We start from the raw sequence: 21,475 nt of genomic DNA on the forward strand, positions 1-21,475 counted from the left end.
TGCTGCTAGGCTGCGGCGCCCCCGAAAGGAAAACCTGTAAAACCCCACACTGCTAATTCTGGCAGCGGGCTTTCGTGAGGGTGCCGGCTGAAGACAAGAAAACTGTGTTTTCGGAAAGGTCTGCGCTTTCGTCTTTTGGACTGGCTCCTCTCTGAAAGGATTTGCAGGATTGCTGTGACCGGTTAACACACAAAGCCCCCTCGCTCCATGGAGGAGCGCTGTGCCTCCCCTCTGCCTCTCCGTGTGAGGAGCCCTTCAGCACCATCAGCACCCGCCTGCGCAGATACGTGTCCCCGTGAAGTCACCTTCTTCCTCAAACTGCCCTCTCGCTCCTCCCTTTAATCGTTTGCAGACCTGCGTGTCCTTCTTGGCACACCGCTGCCTCGAGAGGTGACGTCTGCTTTCGTGCTCGGTGCTCGGGGTCTGGAACCCCAGCTCTGTGCTGGCCGCCTCGTCTGCAGCTGCGCCCCGTGCTCCTTGTTCCAAGGTCCAAGGTGATAACGGGGCTTTCCTTCCACAAGAAAAGATTGTGGGTTTTGAGAGCGATTTGGTCCATTTTTTCTTTCTCCTTTGTGTTCATTATTATACCAATTCAACTGCGCATGAAGCAGAGAGGCTTTATTTGTAACTCCCAGCTGGCCGTTCCTTGCACGCCGTTCCAAAGGTGCTGCCCACAGCCAGCCCGCGCGGCGACTTGTGCTTCACTTGGAGCTCTGCCCTGGGGCAGGGCCGGACCCAGCGACGTGGGGCCACGGCTGCTGGCAGCCGCAGCTTCCAACCAGACGCCGAGCGACGGGTGTGCTGCCCCACGCCGTGCTCTTGCCACCACCCGTACCTCATCTCCTCCTTTCCCTCATTCAGAAAGTGCCAGCCCTAGCACGGGGCTCGTCCCTGTTGCGCCCTGGGTGTGCCGTGCCTGTCCCCAGGGCTGCCACCCTGACCTCAAACCGGCCGGGCTGGGAGCTGCGGACACGGCGATTTGTGTGTCGCTGCGCACGTGTGGCTTCCTGGCCACCTCGCTCCCTGCAGCGACGTGCAGCCGAGCAGCAGAGGAGCGAGCGCACGCTGCGGGGCCCTCGGCTTCCTGCAGGCACACCGGGGCCAGCCCTGCTCCCTTTGTCCTCTGCCCCGAGCACCTGCTGGTCCTTCCAAACTGAGCCTCAGCACCCACCGCATCGTCTCGACGTTTCCTCTGCAAAGTAACCCGAGCTCCAAATCCTCCCTGGCACGAGGATGGCAACAGCTGCAGCCTTGCTGACGGCTTGCAGAAAGGACAAGGAGACCTGAAACCCTAGAGCACCGCGCAGCTCCGTCACAGGGCTCTGACGGACTTCCCGGGACCTAAGTGATCCCTCCTGCTTTTCCACCCACCCTTCAGACTGCTGCCTGTTACCGTGCCCTGGGGCACGCTGTTCTTTAGGGGGGCGGCATCAGCTTGAAGCCAGGCTGCCTGCACTCCTGCAAAGCTTTCGTGGGGATATTGCACCGCAGGTAGGGCAGGCTTTGGGGCTGCTCTACCTTTGGGTTGAGGCTTTGCTCTGAGAGGAGCGGCAGCGGTGTCCAGGCTGCCTCCCAGGGCAGCTGCTGCCCGCAGCAGCACCGAGGGCTTCTCTCAGACCCAGTTCCGCAGCAGAAGTGCTCACTGGCTGCTGTGCGCTCCCACAGGTCAGAGAAGCACCCAGGAAACATCTGTCTCTGCAAACGGGAACAATAAAAACAAACTTTTGTTTTAGATATTTGTAGGAACTAAGTAAAATCTTTGATCTCGAGAGGGCTTCCTGTTTGTAGGAAGAAAAACCCTGGGTGCCAGGATGGGAGCAGGGAGCTTGAGTGAGCCCTTCCTGCTCACTGGAAGCCCCCGTATCACTTTGCACACTTCTGTGATGATGGTGGAAGCAGGGAAAGCTGCCGGGGACAGGTTTCATCCCTGGGCTGCACAAGGCCCTGGGGATCAGGGATTTCTGGGCACATTCCCTGCTCTGGTCCTCCGGTGCCTGTATCCAGCAGGTGGCCTTGCGGAGACCAGCACGGGTTTTGCCCTGGGACCCTGCAAAGTCTCTTCCTTCCCTTTGCAGTAAACTTTCAGCCACTTCTCTGGATGATAAATAAATGGGGAGCTCTCCCAGCAGCTGGTCAGGAGTTGTCGTGGCTCCACGGATCCGAGCGCAAGCACCGTGGTGATGCAGATGCCCCGTGCCGATGCGGGCGGGATGCAGGCGCTGGCAGCCCTCCGCCCACCCCAGGGCACCCCGCAGCGCGCGTCCGCTCCGCCGGGCGCCTGCGTGTGCCGGAGCATGGGGCAGGACAGAAATATGCCTGTGGAGATAACGCGGGTCCCGCCAGCTGCCATGTCTATCTTTGGCCGGCTCTCCGGTTACCAGCCGCCTCCTCCAGCTGCCTCCAAAGACAGGCAAAGTCACCTCGCGGCGCCTGTGCTGGAAACCACGGGGAAACAGAGGGAGAATCGCGGGCAGGGATGAGATTGATGGGATTTCTGTTGAAGGAGTGAAGGACGCCGCGTGTCCGCCTGAGCCATGGCGTTGCTGTGCTACAACAAGGGCTGCGGGCAGAGGTTTGATCCCGAGCACAACGCCGAGGGTAAGTGGGCTCCTGCCCCCCGATGCTCTCCTGGTCTGCGGCCTCGGCCGCCGCAGCGTGTCGGCCCCGCGCCTGCCAGCAGGCAGCTCGGGAGCAGCTGGGAGGCACGGGCAGGATCGCCCTTCCTGAAAGGCTCTGAATGCTTTTCCCTCTTCAGATTCCTGCCAGTACCACCCGGGCGTCCCCATCTTCCACGATGCCCTGAAGGTAAGAGGGGCCGTGGCCGCGGGGTGGGACCTTGCGCCCAGCGGGGACATCCGCCCCGACCCTCTTGTCCTCTCCTGGTGCCTAGGGCTGGTCCTGCTGCAAGAAGCGCACGACGGACTTCTCCGAGTTCCTCTCCATTAAGGTGAGCGACTCGCACCGGCTGGCCCCCAGCCAGGGGGTTCTTGGCCGCTGCCTCTCGCAGGAGGGTGCCAAAGCGGCTGGGACCCCCGTGCAGCTCGGGCCCCCAGCGCCATGCGGTGTCCGAGCAGCCCCGGGGGCGGGAGGAGGCAGCAGAGCCGGGGAGGTGGGGAGGCTCTTTGCTGTCCCTCTGCTGCCAGGCTGGGGTGGGACAGAGCTGAGGCCTTCCCGACGCGGCCCCGGGGGGTCTGCACGTGGGATTGGCCTCGAGAATCCCTGGGGACACGGTCCCTGCGCTGGTGTAGGGTGGGAGCCCGGCCCTGCAGGACGCAGAGCCACCAGGTCACAGGAACTCACCGGGGCTGGGAGCAGCCTCTGGGGCAGAAAGCGCAAAGCAGGCACCGGGCTCGTCTCTGCTGCTCAGGGATGCACAAAGGGGTTCCACAGCAAGGAGAAGCCCCCTGAGCCTCTCCAAGAGGAGAGCTCAGACAAGCCGAAGGCCAAGCCAGTGGCGGAATTCATCATCCAAGGACCAAAATCAGCTGAGAAGATGCAGCGGGAAAGACCAAGGTGAGAGAGGCTCAGCTGACGGCATCGCCTGGCCACGCTGCTGCTTGTGCACGTGCCTTGCCCTGCCTGCCTCCTGGGACGGAGCAGCAACACTTAAATTGCAAAAAAAAAAAACAGCACTCGGCCTTTGTTGCTGTTGTTTTCCAGCTCTGATGAGCCACGACAACTGCTGCCAATTAAAGTATCCAGGTCTCTGGAGCAGGCGCTGGAGAAACTGAGCCTGTCCCCCAACGACAAGGTGCCCGAGGGCGGCTGCACAGGTAGTTACGAGTCCGCAGCTGGCAGCGGGGTCTGGCCTGGCGAGCCCGGAGCAGGGGCTGTGGGAGGGCTGGGGACAGGCGGTGCGTGTCCCCGAGCAAAGCTGTGCTGTCCTCGCAGGGGAGGTGGCTGTGCAGGTGAGAGCCGGCACCACCTGCAAGAACGCAGCCTGCAAGGCGGTGAGTACCCGGCGTCCCCACACGCTCTGCGCCGCTCCGCGGTTTACCTGGGCAAAATGGGCATGGAATAGAATATTCCCTGCCTGCTTCTCACTCCTGCAGTGCAGCACACTTTCTGCCTCGCCCCAAGGCTGCCTAGTGCAGGACGGTCTGACTGCAGCAAGGCATGCGCCGGAGGGAGGCCAGCACGCTTGGGAAGAAGCAGGAGGGAGGTGGATGCGGACACAGGACTGACACACTCTGGGAAGGAGGGGAAGGGACAGGGCAGCTGAGGGTCCCGAGCATCCCTAAGAAAGTTTCTGCAGTGCCCAAACCATGCCATTGCTGCCCAGCCCCGTGCTGTGCTGGGGAGAGGGGCTCGGCGGGGTGGTGCTGTGGGCATGCACCGGTGTCCTGCCACGGCCGGGTGCTGCCAGCAGGGAGCAGGGCCTGGGGCTGTCCCCGAAAAGTCTTCTCAGATGCTGGACCCTGGCAAAAGGGTGACGATGGGCAACATGCTGCGACTGTTGTGGGAATGAGCCCTGATGCCTGGCCATGCCATGCCGTGCTGGAGGCACAGCCAAGCCTTCCCTCTGCTTCTTGCCCCACAGGTCTACCAGGGTGCAGAGAGCAACGCAGAGGTTTGTACTTTCCACCCTGGTGTTCCTGTCTTCCACGAGGGGTAAGAAACCTCCCTTTACTGGGGAGCACACTGACCTCGCCGTGGGCTGAAAGCGGTCCCGTGGGGTCCTGCCCCTGCTGGGGTCCTGCTGCCCGCTCAGGCGGCCCCGCTCCCCGCAGGATGAAGTACTGGAGCTGCTGCGGGGTCAGAACCACAGACTTCAGCGCCTTCCTGGAGCAGCCGGGCTGCAGCACCGGGCGGCACTGCTGGACGGGGAAGGCGGTAAGGGAGCTCTCGGGGAGGTGACTGAGCAAAGTGCCTCCGGGAAAACCTTTACTGGCACCCGAGGATGCGCTTTCCCTTGCTCTGCATTAACATGGATTTCCATATTTAATTCCCTTAACTTTCATAATTGCTCACAGATGATTGTATCAGGGTTTGAACGCTGAATCCTCACCCATCTGTTGTTTAAAACCCTGCCTCTGCATTCACAAAACCTGGCAGCTCTCACGCCTGTGGCACGGGTGCAATGGGAAGCTGAAGGAGGGCTGCCTCTGCCCTCTGCTCCAGGAGCTCGGTGTGGCTGGTGCTGCAGGCTGCCGCACAGGAACAGGCAGTTGAGCACAGGAAAAGCCCTGCAAAAATCCCCCAAAAATTTTGGCGGATGTCTGCAAATGACTGAGGTTGTTTTCATGAGGCTTTCTCGCTGCAGCTGCTTCTCAGGAGGGACCTCATCCGCACTGGCTGTTGTGGCAGGGCCACGAGGGGAAGATGCCAATTCACGATTGTGTGTGTGTGTGAGCTTCTCTTAGCTGGCAGCAGGCTGGAGCTGGGAAAGTTGCAACAAAGCAGCCCAGGATATCTCTGGAAGTGCATCATGTTCTTCTGAGTCAGCACTGCCAGACTGCCTGAGCAGCCCTCTCTGAGCTCAGGATGTTCTTTGTCCCGGGCTGAAAACATGCAGGGGGTGTAAGGGAGGCTGCTTTGAGAGGGCATCTTCTGCTGTCCCTGCAGAGTGAATGAACTGTGATGTTGTGTTGCAAATGCTTTGGGCCTGCTCCTGGTGTGAGCCTGGGCACAGCAGAGTGGCCCTGGAACAAGGGGATGTCTCTGCTCTTAACACGTCCTTCTGGAGCACAGCACAGACGTCCTGTGTTGCATGGGGCAGTCCGGCAGGGGCTGCCCACCTTCACACAAACCACCTCCCCTCAAAAACAAGATGCAGGGTTTGCTCTCACTCAGCTGACGCTGTCCTTAGCTGGCACTCTGCGAAGGAGAGACACACAAAGAGCATCCTCTGGCACAAACGTCCCCTCTGCTGCCTTGGGGGACGCCACGCCGTGACGGGTTTTTCTCCCCGGCAGGACAAGAAGGCGGTGTCGTGCCGACAGGACTGGCACCAAACCAGCAGCCAAGTGGTGGTGACAATCTACGCCAAGAACCCCCTGCCCGCCCTCAGCAGCGTGAAGGCCAACCGCACCGTGGTGAGTGGGGCTGGCAAGCTGGCTGGGGCTTTCATGGCACCCCATGTCAACGAGCCGACAGCCACAAGCCGGCCGGGTTGCCAGTGCTCTTCAGCCCCTGTTTGGGGTTGGCGCTTCCTGAGCTGAGAGCCCGGTGGCTTTGCGGCTGCAGCTGCCCAGCCACGCTGGCTCAGTGGCTTTCGGCCTCAGCGTGGGGCTTTGTTGGCCTCCAGACCTTCAGCTGGTGGCAGAGGTGGAGCCGCAGCATGGGGAAGGGGTGAGAGTCAGCTGCTGAGGGATCGGCAGTTACACTGCAGCTGGGACGTGGGATGCGGTACAGTGCAGGAAGGCAGCTGCGCTGTCCAGGGAACAGCGCTGGAAAGTGCTGTGCTGCCCCACTAAGATAATTTTCTGTTGGTCTTTCAGCTTGAGGTTCACGTCATCTTTGAAGGGAATAAGATTTTCCAGGCAGAACTCGATCTCTGGGGGGTAAGATCCTGTTCACTTTGATTTCCCTGTTCCAGAAATCTGCACGGGGATGGGCTGCAACACTGTAGAGCAGCCCGAGCTGTTAGAGAAGCATTTGCAGCCCCAAGTACAGGCTCCCAGTAAGGAAAATTACTCCCTTTATAGTCTCAGACTTTTGAAAAAGCAGCAAAGCGGTTGCTGCTACAGTTTCTGCACAGTCCTTCCTGTGCATGCAGCACGAGGGAGTCTTTAATTGCATTATCACGCAAAAACAGTGTGGCCCACGGGACTCTGCTGTTTCCCGAGAACAGGCTGGCGTATCTGTGGAACAAACAGCCATTTCACAGTCCCTCTCTCGGTGTTATTCACTACCAGTTCCTGAGGACCTGCAGAGAACACAGCTCCATCGCGGCTGTCACAGCAGAGGGGACTGGTTTATCTTCAGCGCTCCTGTTTTCTAGAGCAGCAAATGCTGATGGGGAAATTATGTTTTTCTCTATTGATCCTGTATGGGTAGCACCCCGCATGAGCCATGTCTGGACTGCCTGGGCTCTGTGCCTGGCTGCTCCGTTCTACCTGAAGCACCCTGGCTGCTTTCTTTTAAATATTGCCATGGCGCTGGCTTGTTTTTGGGACTGCCTGGGAGCCAGGTCACCCAGATGCTGGCATTTATAGCCATCTCTACTGGCTATGTAGGAAATACCACAGGGGTTGTGAGGAGGGCCTTGGTGGTGGCTGCGCTGATCCCTGACTGAGAGCAGAGCTGGGTGTCGCTGCTGGCTCTGCAGGCCTTCTGGATTTGGCTCTCCCTGAACCTGGCTCAGTCCCCGTGCTTTTGGAAGCAGTGCAAGGGGCAAGACTCGCTCTCCAATTCCTCAGCCGCTCGCCAGCTGCAGAGGAGCAGCGAGACTCAGCAATTTGCAGGCGTCCTTCTTGCCTTTATTCCTCTTGTGTGCTGCCTGTGCCCGCCTGCAGCAGAGCGTGCTGCTGGCTGTGGAGGCACCGTGCCTTGTAGCTGTGTGGAGAGGGCTGTAACGGAGCCCAGCGCCAGCACCAACATGCTGTTGAGGTGTAACACCAAGCTCAGCTGGACGCCGGGACTCATCCTGCTCTGCCCTGAGGAGGGGAGGGCTCTCGCCTTTTCTCCTCCGTCACGGCTCTACCGAGATCGTGGGAAGGACGAGCACGTGCTGCCAGCCCTCTCCTGCTCATCTTAACGCGCCCTGCCCTCTCTCCAGGTCATCGAAACGGAGAAGAGCTTTGTGAGCATGGTCCCTACCAAGGTGGAGATCACGCTCTGCAAAGCCAGCCCGGGGCCCTGGGCCAGGCTGGAGCACCCCCAGAGCAGGGCGTGCTCCCAGGGGGAGCCGGAGAAGGCGGCTGCCAGCACGGAGGAGCCGGAGGAGGACTCTGACGACAGCCTGAGCTGGTCGGAGGAGGACGACGAGGAGATGGAGGCAGCTAACAGCACGGCGCTGCCGAGGGGCTTTGACATCAGCTCTGGATTAGCAGCCCAAACCCAGAGCAGCATGTAACCCCCCCCCGCCCCCCCTTGGGTCACGAGGGGCAAGCAATAAAAACGCAGAGCAAAGGATGCAAAACGTGAGATATCTCCGCGTACAAAGCTGAGACAGGCTCAGAGGCAGGCAACGCAGATTACTTTTAACCACCCCGACGGCTCCCCCCCCCCCACCCCTCAGCCTCTGCCCCCCCGGGCCCGCGTAACGCGGGCCCGGGGGGGCAGAGGCTGAGGGGTGGGGGGGGGGGAGCCGTCGAAAGATGGCGGCTCCCCACAGGGGCGCCCCCTTGCGGAGCCGCCGCCGCCGCCATGACTGCGCCTGCGCCCGGCGCCTGCGCGCGGCGGGGTGCGGCCGGCTCCCGGGTTCGCTGCCGCCGCCGCCGCCGCCCCGGGAGCAGCGGGCACCGGGCGGCCCTGAGGTGAGCGCGGCCCCTGCCCCGCGCCGGGCCCTGAGGGGAGGGAGGCGGGGCCCCGGCGGGGTTTGCCTGGCCGCTGAGGGGAAGGAGGAGCAGGGAGGGGGGCAGGAAGGGGAAGGGGGGCACCGGGGGGGGGGGGCACCGGGGGGGTACCGGGAGCGGCGGCTTCCCTCAGGGCAGCGAGGAGCAGCCTCCGGGGGTGCTGGGGCAGGGCCCGGGGGGCGTCTCCGAAGGGGAATTCGGAGGTGCGGGGAGGGCACGGCGACGGCTCGGGCTGAGCTCGTCCCCGGGCCGGTTTCCTGCGGGGAGATGTGCAGGAAGTGCGGCGGCCCCGCCGGCAGGTCCTCGGCTTTCCTCTTCCGCAGGGCAGCTCGCGGCCGGGCTGGGGGCTCCGCGCACGGGGGGGCGATAATAGGTGGGCACGGGGTGAGTTCCCTTCTCGCAGAGGTCTCCGGCTTCAATACTAAGTGTTTTCTTCCTTCACAGGGGCGCAGAGGAGTGGTCGTACGTGATCTACCCAAAAATCCCCGCCACGTTCCTGTCTCGAGAAGAGCACAAGGCTGGAGGAAAACGCTGTCCGAAAACGTTCTCGCAGCCTTCGACGAGTGATTTCGGGAGGCACAGGTATTGTCTCGGTCAGGCCTGCTGTGCAGATCTTCCACGAGCTTAATGGCTCTCCGCCTGAGTTCTGTAAACTCTCGGTAGCTGTAACGTCCCGCAGCGAGGAATTCCTAGCTTCACCTCGGGCTGGCAGAAGACACGCTACCTCTTATTTGTTCTGAGCCTCCCTCCTTCTGATTTAATTTGGCATCCCTTTGTTCTTTCCTTTAAAAGAGCCGGTGAATAGTCAGCGTCTGTTTACTCTTTATAAGCACTTGTGATTTCCACCGTATTTACTCTGAGTTAGGAAGAAAAAAAAGCTTTAAATGCTTTTGTTCGTTGTGTGTACCCTGTGCTTACAGCACGTGTCTTGCACTGGAGTGTGGCGCTCCTTGTGCCTGGTTCATTAGGTGTGTCCTGCTTGTCCCAAGCCTGTTTTTTGCTTTTAAAAACTCTAAGTTCTCTTCTATGCTATGTAATTTACATCTGGCGTGAAGACTGTGTTTGGCCAGTTTGCCAGCGTACAGTTGCACTCAGGTCTCTATAGGGAACTGACAGCTATGAGGCATTATTTGTCATTTTGGCTTTTGAGCTGTTTCCATAAAAAAGAAGCTTTTAAGTGTTCATAGGAGGAACTTCACAGACATGTTGGAAAAACAATGAAATATGTGGTTTGCCATTGGTAGGGGAATGCACAGTTTGATTTGCTTTCATGATGAGGTTGTGATTTTTCTGTCCTAATGTTTTGACACAATTTGATGGCCTTTATTATAGAGGTTTTGTATTGTTAAAAGGAGTATTTTATTTATTTACTTTACATTCCTATGTCCGTATGGTAAATCTGGTGGACTGCTGAGGCACTCCTTTCTCACTGGTAACTTCTGCTCTCTTTTTAGAACTGCAATACTTGATACAAATAAGACTGGCAAATAGGGCAATGCTGTAGCACAGAAGCCATGATAAAATACCCACTGAATGCATGCTTGAACTTGTGTTTTAATTGTATCAAAACTATTTAAAGAGACTTTTGAAAACTGTTATTGATTGACCAAGGGCATTTTTTTGTTTGTTTTACTTCCCAGTGAAATTTGGGGGTAGAAGAGGAGAAATCAAAAGTGAATCAAAAGCGAATCAAAAAAGTGTGGGGGCTTTTATTTTTGAGGAAGTCCAGATTTTCTCAGTATACATGTTACCCCTCAGATACAACAGTGGCTCTCTTCCAATTTCTCTTGAAAACAGTGTTTATACTCCCAAGGAATGCGGGGTGACAAGGTGATAGGAAGGTAGACTAACAGCTGTTTTTTTTTCCTCCCACCTCAAATCAAAACGAGGGTGGCTTTAACTGGATTTGTCATTCATCCCGTAATGTCCTTAATTCTTCTAGCAGAACTTAGTCACTGAGGTACTGTCTTTTTTCCTTTAACAGTCAGTACTGAATAAATCTGTAGAAGCTAGGAAGGACCTATAAAAAGTGGTCGGTGTATGTGATACCCAGGACCTCTGCAAGTTGCCTGCATCTCCCAGGAGGAGTGCAGTGGATCTGGGTGTGGAACCCTGCCGTCCCAGCTCCTGGTCCTACGCCTTTACTGTGACCACCCTTGAAGCACATTAGGGGCGTTTTGTTTAAACAAGTTCTAAAGGGTACCATCGTGACAAGTCCATGCTTTTGCATGTGGTTGCAAGGACATCAAGTTTAATACTCTGCAGCTTCTGATTATGGCAGGATGCATTTCATTTTCATATACTGTGGGGATTTGGATACCTACTGATGTTCTAGTTTTTAGTTCCCGTACAGCTGCGCTTTGGTGTAGTCTTATTTCACAGTTGTGCAGCTGTTTCATTGGCTTGTTTCTAACACATTGTAATCTTGGATTCATACAACTTAAGTTCATTGATATTTGGTCACTCATATCGCTACTCTCCTATAAAATCTGGGGTATGAGTGCCTGTAGTAAGAGTATTGAAGCATTGAGGTTTGTGTGGGTGAGGTGCCTGAATAGCTCATGCAGAACACTGTTTTCTCCGTGGTTCCCTAAGAAATACTGATTATATGGTGAAGTTTGTGTTTCTTCCTTTTTAAAAAAAAAAAAAAAAAGTAAATGGGTAAACCAATTTCAGCCTAATTTGGTAGGGATATAGGTCTTAAAAACATTATTTGAAAGGTTTTGGGAAGTTTCCTTTAGCTTAGAAACAATTCTTTATTTGTTTATTTATTTGGTGAAAAATAGGAAGGTCTTTATCGTGTCCGCACTGAGACGGGTGAATTGTGCTCTTGTTAGACATCAGCAGTGTGTGTGGAAGCTGAACTTGAAGCTCCACAGAAGCGAGCTCCCTTGGTTCTGCTGTTCACAGCACTTGGAGCTCTGGGTCGTGGGCTGGTGGTTCTGCTGCGCTGCTGGAATCTGGCAGGGCTCGGTAATTTCTTTCCCCTCTGCTGCCACTCGGGCTGTTGGATCTTTTGTTTCTTTTGCCGTACAGGTAAATGGCAGGACAGAAAGCGGTGTGAAAACTTTGAAAGGCGTTCAGAAGTCCAAGTAGGTCATTCATTGCTGAAGGAGTAGTCAGGGTATTAGGGAAGAGGTCTCCTATTTAGCTTTTTTTACTCTTTCTTGGCATGCATGCTCAAGTTTGGCACTTGTCCACTCGTTTAGCGCTTGCCTAAAACAATGGAGAGTAAGCTGAGCTGTTATGGAATAGTAACACAGTCTCGATTAGACTACTGAAAGCCCCTTTTATCTTCCCTGTTAGATCTGGCGGCTAAGTTGCACAAATCAAAAATCTTTTAGGCTCCTTTGTATGGGTGAGGATGTTAGGATATAGTTAGAGCTGCAGTTTATTGTTGAAAGGTTCTGCCTGATTTCGGCGTGATTCGGCGTGAATCATCTCTGAAATTTTTGTTACTGGAAAATGAGCAATTATGTTGTTTAGATTTCTGAACTTCTGCTTGCTCCAGATAAAGCAGTATCAAACTTCTGAGTCTGCAAAACTGGGAGGGATTGATCAAAGGTGGTGAATAGAACAATACAGCTTAGTACAGGTGACTTCTGCTGAACTCCTGGTGCTTTTTCTGCTCATGTTTGGCCAAAATGTGGCCCTGTCCAAACTGGAGAGAGAGTTGTAGAAAACCTGACAAACTCTTTGAAAACAAGGTTATCAAAGAGCAGTATCAAAGCTAAAATCCACCTACAGAGGCGTCTAGTGTTAACGGAGCGAGGGCAGAGACATATCCTGCTAAGAAACAGTTCCTCTGCCAAGAATTTTTCAAAGTGCAGGAAGTATAAAAAAGTATCAATCTAGAAAGCCCCAGAAGAATTCAGTTGTGTTGCCTCTCTGTTTTCTCTCACTGTTTTCTCCCTTCTCTCAATTGGGAACGTTCCTTCAGACATATTGAAGAGAACATTTTGCTCTCCCTCAAAAATGTTTTGAGGTAATATGAAGTTATTCAATTTCACTTATGATAGCTTTGTGGGGAGAGGGAGCTGGAACCCAAACAGTGAATTTCTCCTGCAGAAGTCCTGCTGGGTTACAGGAGAGCAAGCTGTCCGTGTTAGCGATACCCAAAAATATGTAATTAGGTCAGAACGGGAGCAGCTCTCCAGACGATGTCTCGACATGTCGATTGAAATCTTGCACATTCCAAAGGAAACGCCAGGTGTGCAGACAGTGAAAGCAGACTTTGCAGCATCCTCTGAGGAGGAAGCTAACCCCAGCTGGAATGCCAGTTTGGTAATTCAGAGGCATTGATGGATAAGATAGAAATAACTTCTCTATGTATTTTTGTACAACACTTCTCTGTGGGGTAATGTGTGTTGTTTTTTTTTTTTAAATTCCTTGAAAATTATTCCCGTTCTGCTGTAACTGTTAGAACTCTTCATGTTCTGATGATCTTCTGCCTTAACTGTAATCAAAGTGCTTTCTCTGGCAGGACTCAGCAACCAGAATTACCTCTCACTACTTTGGACTTTCTGTTGACTCCTTTCTCTTGCCAAGTAACCTTTAAACTTCACTTTGAAGCTCGTGCCTAGCTTTCTGTTTCTAAATTCTGAGTCTTGCTTTTGATGCGTTGATGTGGTCGTCTGTATTTTTCTCTTTTTTCAGTTCTCCTTTTTACCTGTTGTATATGTTTTACTCTCTAAATTTTTTCCCCCAGAATTCTTTTAAAGCTTTTTTTTTAAAAAAAGCAAACCCTACACTAATTTTCCTGCTCTTTGTAATGTTTGTTGGTGATGATTGATCGGGGAGTATGGTGTTTTTTATTGCTAGCATATATTCATGTAGCACGCAGTGCCAAGTTCCAAGGTGCTTGAGAAAAAAGAAATTTCCTCTCAAATTTGGACCTCAGCTTCTTGCTTTCTTATGAGTTTTGTTGTTATGCAAATTGTTTACAAGCAGAAATAAATAGAGACTCTGTACATGTTGAGCAGAGATTGTGGATTTAATATAAAAGGCTAGATGGAGGTAATACTGTTTGTTTGGTTGTGGCTTAAATTAAAAAATCCTTTGTCTTCCACATGTAAATCTTTAACCAAGCTACACCTGCTCACAGCCTACAGGTTTCTGGAGAGTGGGAGCATCTTTCTACCCTTTCTTTTGATTAATTTTCTAAACGCTTTGTTTTAGTACTAAATTTTGTATCCTGGTCTGTTTGTTTTTCTAGTCTGCATATGCCACACACGAATCCTTTCAGCTAAGAGAACCTACTTTAAAGGAGCCCTGCAGGGAAGCATACTTAAGAGCCCACAGGCTCTTTAATCATATTTGAATAGTTCATACTTAGCCTGATGGTATGGCATTTTTGCATGGAGTTACTTCCTATTGCAACTGTTGCTCTTCTAAAAGTGAAGCTGCGGCCAGGTAATTCAAGATCTTAACGCCGTAAGAGCGTTATTCGTATTCCAGGCTTTTTTTTTTTTGTTACCTTACTACTGTGTTCCAAACCGAAAGCTGCAAAGACCTCTTAAATAAAAACCCAGCCAAAATAATCTCCAAATAACACGCTTTCTTTAGAAAATTTTAATGAGATTGAATCAAGCTATTATATCTTCCCATGGTACAGGGAACGCGTGGCATTGTAGTGTGCCAATATAAGAAACTGCCCGCGTTGTGTTACAGTACTGGTGCCTGGTAGGTGTGGGTAGTGATGCAATTCTGGGTTATCTTGCCTTTCTGTGAAAAATCCTGTGCAGAAATGAATAGCTACGTGAGCCCTTGGGGGAGCTCGTGGTTTGTGTTTTAAAGAGAGAGCTGTTTCCAAGGCTTTGCAATTTATCTATTTTAGAAACTAGGAACTGGGCATATAAAAGGCTTTGTGTGTCTCATTCTCCGTGAGACTTCTCTTACGGGTTTTGAATGCACGTGTCCGACTTAGCTCCGCCACCTCCGTGATGGCGCTTTTCACCAAGTGATCAGAACAGCTGGCTGTTGCGTAGGTACTTCGTTTGGAAATCATCTTCTGCTCTGAAATTCCTGGTCACCGCTAAAGTTTGTGACGCAGGACTTAATTCAGTGGTTTGAAGTAAACGTAGGAAACGCAGGAATTAACCCTAAAACCTGCTCTCTGCTGCAGTTCAGTGCTGCTGCCCTTGGCAGCTGCCGGTGCTCCCCTCCTCCGCGATCCGCTCCCACCGTGTCGTACCCGTGGCTTGGCAGCACCAACCGCTGATGCTCAGGCAACTGGGTGAAAGGACTCCTCAGCCTGTTTTAGTGTGCCGTCACGGCTGAGAAGGTGGGCTGCTGCCTGGCCGGGGAGGGAACACGGCGCTTGGGAAGGTCTGAAGGCAGCCTCGGCGCTGAGGGGAGCGTGCCAGAGCCGCAGAGCGGGCAGCGTGCCCCGCAGGGAGGGCAGGGGGCGAGCCTGGGACAGCGAGTTACACGGGATACAGCAGTGCTATGGCGCTGGGATACATCCCCTCTTCTGTCACTGTTTTGTAACCCTTAGACCCTCTGTGTTCAGAAATGCTACCTTGTATGCTGTTAGGAGCAGTGTTCAACCTCTTAATAATAAAATGCTGAAAATGTTTCATTTGTAACGATTTTGGTAGTTTTATATTAAAGAAAATTTCAACTCTTGGTTTTGCAAAATGCAACTAATGTTTCTAAGCCTCTAATTTGTTAGATTTTTACCTTTGTTTTGTTTTTTTTTGTTTTTCTTCTAGCCCCCTTAAATGAAAATCTTGGTGCAACTGCTCTGGAATAATATATGCAGTCCTGCTGTTGGTTATTGCTGGTCAGTGCTCTTCTTTTTTATTGATTACCTTTACGATTTCCAGTGGCATGCCTCTCTCTTTACATTTGACTCTCGCCTTGAAGGATGACTGATGTTTCTGATGTATGATGAAATGCACACGTATGCTTTTCTGCCAAAGCTCAAAAGTACCTGTCAGATTTCATTTCAGGTGATTCATGATGTTCAAGCAATTTAATTCCTGCCCTTTTCAAAAAGGATAAACTGCTTCTGCATCTTTCTGCTGCTTGTTTCTTCCAAATTCCTCCCCTCGCACATCCTGCTGAGTCTTTCTGGTGCAAGGTTTCAGCACTGCTTCCCACAACTGACCGCTTTTTAATAGCGAGTGCGTACATATATTTATATTTCCTTAAGCAGTGTACGTTGTAGTGACCGAAAGCAATACCACTCACTTGAGTAGCCTGCTGCAATGCCAAAGCTTAAGGTAGTTTATTTTCACCTAGTACAGAAGAATCATGTGTGCTCCCAGGGGGATGATAACAGTTTATAGATACAAACTTTGTCAAAAAGGACAGAGCTAGACTTAATAGTAACAAGCTGTTTATTTGTTTGAATGGTCTTGAAGGAGAATTTGGAGGAAAGGGATTTTGTGACGTCTTATTAGCGAAGTACTTCACTGTTGCTTGTTTTCATATTTCCTTTGCAATTTTGATGCTGTTGGAGTTGTGATTTTTCTGGAATGTGCAATGTAGTCCCTCCTACTAGTTGTTTCTTCTGTTTGAAGCAGCATATTTGGTGCTGGTTGCGAGTTGGGGATTACTGATAGTACCTCAAAGGCATTTGGGTGAGAAGGCAGATGCATGTTCCTTCTTGCTCAGGCTAGCAGTGGAAGCTCTAGCACAGAAATGAGCAACAAATGACTGTGCTTGTAGTTGTTCCATAGTGTTTATGAACAGGAACATGAAAGTTCCTGTTCATGTAATAAAAGGTTAGAATGAATCGAGTTTTAGTCTATATCCACTTGATTATCAAACCTATTCCTTACATTTCAAGAAAGGGATAAGAAGGCCTTTAAGCATCACATATCTCTGGTAACATTTCCACAGCCTGCCCAGGAAGGCTGTTTGATTGCTGATCTCTTACAGCGTGTTTTTTCTAATGCTTGATATGAGCTTGCTTTATTTTACTTCAAGCCTATTAAGTTTTGCTTGTTCTGTCACCAATTAGTGAGAATAATCTGTTCTTGACCTCTTTAGAAAAATTCTTCATGTATTCTAATCTGGATACCATTTCTAGTTGTATTTCAAAGAACAGCTTTTCTTGTATGTGCTGTGCTGCTGTCTGAACCTTTTGTCTTGTGTTTTCTGAATAATGTAGGTGCTTGAGGTCTGATTGTGAGTCGAGTGAATTACTGTAGTAAACAGTAGCAGTGCAACCCAGCAATTGATATCTTGGCTTATTGCATACTTTTCGGACCTTTCTTTGTGCTAAACTTCCTAGGCAGTAGAATACATAGGCAAGAAGTGTCAATTTAGAGTGTGTGTGGACTTACAGATGACAGAGTATCTTGTTACTGGGCGTCAGATCACGATCCTTTTCCGCTTGCAGGTATTTCCTAAGGACTTGTCCCTCTTGCCTGTGGGAAACTGTCTGGCCGTAAGGCAAGACTGTGGGAATTTGGCTAATTTGCACTTATGTGGTTGGAGAGCAGCCAGTTGTCACTGAGCTTTCAACTTGTTGCATCTCTGTTTCACTATTGTCTTTCTAGCCTCTGAGCTCTTCATAATGGCTTCTGAGACACTGAATATGTCTGGCTGTGATAAGAAATTGTTAGCAATGTTAAAAACACTTGCAAAAGCATCTATTAAAAATGATTGTCGTTGAGCGTGCTTTTTCTAACTTGTTCTCTTGCTTTGCGCAGGACTTTGTTTCTGGGTAAAGAATGCAGACTATAAAGTGCGTAGTTGTTGGAGATGGCGCTGTGGGAAAAACTTGTCTTCTCATCAGCTATACCACCAATGCCTTCCCCGAAGAGTACATCCCTACTGTGTTTGACAACTATAGTGCCCAAATGACTGTTGATGGCCGGACGGTTAGCCTGAATCTCTGGGACACTGCAGGCCAGGAGGAATACGACCGTCTGCGCACACTCTCGTATCCTCAAACCAATGTATTTGTCATCTGTTTCTCCATTGGTAGCCCCTCTTCCTATGCAAATGTGAGGCACAAATGGCACCCTGAAGTTTCTCACCACTGTCCTAATGTTCCCATTCTTTTAGTGGGCACGAAGAGAGACTTGAGAAACGACCTGGAAACAGTTAAAAAGTTGAAAGAGCAAAGCTTGGCTCCCACTACCCCGCAACAGGGGACTTCACTGGCTAAACAAATTGGAGCAGTCAAATATTTGGAGTGCTCAGCGTTGAATCAGGAGGGTGTTCGGGAGGTGTTTGCTGAAGCTGTTCGTGCAGTTCTGTATCCTGTGACAAAGAAGAACACAAGAAAATGTGTCTTATTGTAATTACCTCGGGTGGTGGATGTTCAAAGTTGAATAGTGACTAGAGTTTTGGAGGGCTTTTTAATGCGTTAAATTGAAGATTTGCATCTTGCACTAGCAGCTCTAAGCAGAAATGGATTATGCAAAGAATATTCTTGCAGTCTTATTGCTTCAGGGAAACTGAAACAAAATAGTTTTTTTTTCCAACTGAGAGGTCAAATATATACTTAATTTCTAAAGTTCCAGTCTCCAGCTTCTCCAGGGATCATTTGGCTTCTGTTCTTACTTAGTGGAGGAAAAGAAAAGAAGGGATGTCGTTGAAGCCAGACGCCTTTACTAGATACCCATCAGTTACTAGACTTGCTGAAAAGCACAAATTCTGATAACTTTGCTTTAAGCATAGCTGCTGCTTTTCCCATCCCTTATGTACAGATCAAACTGGTTTTTACACACATCTGGCTGTCCAGTTGTTTGCCAATTCAGAGCTTGAAAACAATTTGTTTACATGCAGAAATGCCTGAAATATTACCGAGACTCACCTTAAAGTGAACTGTGACCATTTATATGAAGAGTTAACATAAGACATGTTTAACCCAATAAGCAGGACCCAGGGAACACCTGCAGTTATTTTGTTAATAGAAGCAGGAGATGATTTCTCCTAACCTAAGGAACTTAGGGTAATAACGATGAATCCCTTGAACGAGTGATTTTTATGCTGTCAAAATGGAGAGGTGAAAGAGTAGTTTAGATGCAAGTCTTCCATAATCTTCTAAACCAAGATAAGGTTTTATTTCACTCTCCAAAGAGACTTAACACCCTGGGAATAAACTTAATGATCTTGGGCTGACTGAGATAGTTGGGATCACACTTAGTCTCAAAGTGAGCTTTTCAGTGTAATCCCACTCTCCCTTTGATGAATCCGAAAGACTTGGTAGAAGCCCATTTTCTCTTGAAGAATTCATTGCTTCACTTTTTAATGTTCTTGGAGCGACCACCTGAGATTTTACAGCAATTCCTTTGTTGTTTTTCTGGGAGATCATCAACAGAAAATTTGGATGTTCTGTTTACAGGAAACAGAAACGCTTATTTCTTCTGATGGTTTCAGTTAAGTTTGTAATGGTTAGCCAGTCACTGGATAGGTTTACCTGGGCAATTTTCTCCCCTCTGCAAGGTGATCAGTTATTATAGACTGTTGTAACTGAAGTTCTATTTATGTTCTCTTTTTTTAAACTTTCTCTAGCAGCTCTAGTGAGTGACAGCTGGCTTTTATTTTCAGGATGTTCACTGTTTTTTGTGTGTGATTCTGGGACCAGCTGAGGAGTGAGCGCATGAAACCTTCCTTAGTCTTAACCTTCCAGCTTGGTAGTATGAAAGCAGCATGCTTCAAAGATGCTTTGTGTGAAACCAATGGTGCTGGACTGGGCTTTGTTGTCTGAGGTTGACAGTACTGTCTTTGTCCAGATGCAGCCTCGATTGGTAATTCAGAACTTGCTTTCTTGTGATTCCCACACATGCAAAACTGCACTGTGTATACCCTGGTCAGAAAAAAAAAAAAGCCTCATTTCAGCAAGAGGACAAAATATATCAACAAGGTTATTAGGGATCTTGTGTTAATTTGACCTTGCTTTATCTGATACAAAAAAAAATACAGGTAGATAAACACATTCATATTTGTGCCCTTATTCCCCTCTTTGAAGAGGATGTGCCTTTCTTCAGCTGTTTTAACTGTTGCTGACACTAACCGCAATTTTTGTGTATTGGATGTATGCTCGTACAGGTACTGCTTTAGCAAGCTGCAGCCCATAGATGTAAACCGCAGTTAATTCAGGTATTGGTATAAGCGGCTAGTAAAACAGTACTGAGTTTCATACATTGCCTGATGGCAGGCAACACCAAAACGCCCGTAGCACGTGATGTTTGCAGAAACCTGGAGACTTCTGCATATTTTTCTTCACCAAGTGCCATTGTCTGGAGTGTCGTTGCATCTTTTGCACTTGTAGAAGAAGTGCTGGTCCGGATGTGGCTCCTACCGTAGTGCCCCGCAGGCTGCGAGGGAGTAGGAGTATTTCAGTGAGGAAACCTCTGCTCACCATGCTCTGCCTTTTCTTCAGTAATATGCCTTTACTGTGGGCTTGACTTGCTGGCAGCAATTAATCCTGTGCCTTGTAAGGCAAGATTATTTTCTGTAGGTAAATTTCAGTAACAGAGTAAATAGAATTTATCATGTTTAAGATATATTTATTTAAGCCAGTGCACATGTTTTTATAATGCAGGTCAGGCTTAAATCAACAGTCTAGTTACCCTGGTGCAAGCCCATAACCTCTGCTTAATTGAGATGTACTTTAAAAACTTTGTGATATATTTGAACTGCTCTTAAATAGGCTTTTGATGTCAACAACAGGCACCTCTTTTTTTTTTTTTTTTTTTTTTTGCTACACAAACTTGCAATTTTGTACTGAAGCTACTACTGTTTTTAAAAGTTTTTACTTCTTTACATACTGAAATCTTGTAGTTCTGCATCTTTTGTGGCTATTCCTAACTGGATGACAATAATTTTGCAGATGAAGTCCTGTGAGCAAGTATGGTTGCACACAGCCTGTTTCTGTAGGCTCACAGAGCCGCTGTCCTGGTGTTAACTGGAAGAGGGTATGGTGAGATAAAATTCTACTAAATCAATTTATTTGAATTGATTACATTATTGCTTACACGATACTAGAACACTTTATCCCCATCTAGATTACTTAATAAATAGATTGCACAGCAGTACTGAGGATATTAACACAATAGTGAGGAAAATGAACAGAAAGTGAACTTCGAGCAACTTCAGAAGCTTTTTACTGATTTCAGAGTACCTCATCAATAGTCATTTAGGTGCCTTGTATTTGTATCTTTCTGTCAGGAGCAAAAATCCTGCTGGTTGACAGCTGATTTATTCCAGTGTCTGTTTTTCATGAGAATGACCTTCAGGAGCGCACAAATCCAATGAGCTTTTCCATGCGGTTGGCATTCTCAGTTTATGATGATCTTTTTTTCCTACAATTTCTGGTGCATTTCATTGTAAGTAGCCCAGTGCTTCAGTCTGCAATCCATCCCCTTCTTCCCATTTTTTTTCCTGTGGACAGGTAACAAATGCTTCACACAATCACGTGGCTGGATTTTGTCTGTTCAGAAGATCAGGGTACCCCAGAGTTAAGTCGTGAGGGTTTCCCGAACTGTTCAACATTCTTTCATTTGTTTACTTAGTGGAAATGCAGCACGTATGTCATAATTCACAGAAGAGGCTCTCTGTGAAGAGACTGGTTTTAATCTTTCGGCTTATGAATCATTTCTCACATACCTAAGCATTTTGAAGACGCAGTTGTGGCCATCCACACGGCATCGAGCAGTTCAGGAATTCTGCGTCCGAAGGATGCTACGAGGCGTGTTTAGGTGTGTAAGTGCTTTCTTCAGTTTACAGCTGTCGCTATTTATACGGAATTTAAACTAGAGAAGCCTCACCGTGCTTTGTCGAGTGCTAAACCTTGCTCTGTAGGAACCTTGGTGCTGCTTGGGCTCGCCTGGAGGAGCGGAGGATGTCTGGAAGAAGGGTTCGCCCCGGCGCTGCCCGTCCCGGCGGGAGCCCAAGACTAAGTGTGGTACTGATACATACACTGGCGACTTGATTTTATACTATAAAAGAATTTGTATTACAGCTAACAGTTTTAAAAGATTTTTTTTTTTAAATTATGCGAAATTAAATTGTAATAAAACCTCTCCTCATCTCCGTGGCTCTGCTGTTAG

The 21,475-nt window shown here is 49.9% G+C and overlaps 2 protein-coding genes across 5 annotated transcripts; both read left to right on the top strand.

Moving 5' to 3' along the window:
- Positions 1 to 1,807: 1,807 nt before the first annotated feature.
- ITGB1BP2 (integrin subunit beta 1 binding protein 2) lies at positions 1,808 to 8,083 on the top strand. Its single transcript, XM_040572366.1, has 11 exons — positions 1,808 to 2,598; positions 2,756 to 2,805; positions 2,891 to 2,947; positions 3,368 to 3,513; positions 3,661 to 3,773; positions 3,892 to 3,950; positions 4,541 to 4,611; positions 4,731 to 4,833; positions 5,916 to 6,035; positions 6,441 to 6,503; positions 7,721 to 8,083. Exons 1-11 carry the CDS (start codon positions 2,535 to 2,537, stop codon positions 8,015 to 8,017), a joined length of 1,143 nt encoding a protein of 380 aa, XP_040428300.1. The 5' UTR covers positions 1,808 to 2,534; the 3' UTR covers positions 8,018 to 8,083.
- An 826-nt stretch (positions 8,084 to 8,909) lies between these two features.
- On the top strand, positions 8,910 to 21,456 carry LOC121077273 (rho-related GTP-binding protein RhoG-like). 4 transcript variants are annotated; one of them, XM_040572367.1, is made up of 3 exons: positions 8,952 to 9,041; positions 15,173 to 15,243; positions 17,123 to 21,456. In XM_040572367.1, the coding sequence occupies exon 3, from the start codon at positions 17,144 to 17,146 to the stop codon at positions 17,717 to 17,719; it is 576 nt and encodes a 191-aa protein (XP_040428301.1). In that variant the 5' UTR covers positions 8,952 to 9,041; positions 15,173 to 15,243; positions 17,123 to 17,143; the 3' UTR covers positions 17,720 to 21,456. The 4 variants fall into 4 exon arrangements, with proteins under 4 accessions (XP_040428304.1, XP_040428301.1, XP_040428302.1 ...); XM_040572368.1 differs by lacking the exon at positions 8,952 to 9,041 and adding an exon at positions 13,848 to 13,871; XM_040572370.1 differs by lacking the exon at positions 15,173 to 15,243 and having other exon boundaries at positions 8,910 to 9,041.
- Positions 21,457 to 21,475: the final 19 nt, after the last annotated feature.

Source organism: Cygnus olor, chromosome 13, assembly GCF_009769625.2.
Source record: "Cygnus olor isolate bCygOlo1 chromosome 13, bCygOlo1.pri.v2, whole genome shotgun sequence".
NCBI classification, from domain to species: Eukaryota; Metazoa; Chordata; class Aves; order Anseriformes; family Anatidae; genus Cygnus; species Cygnus olor.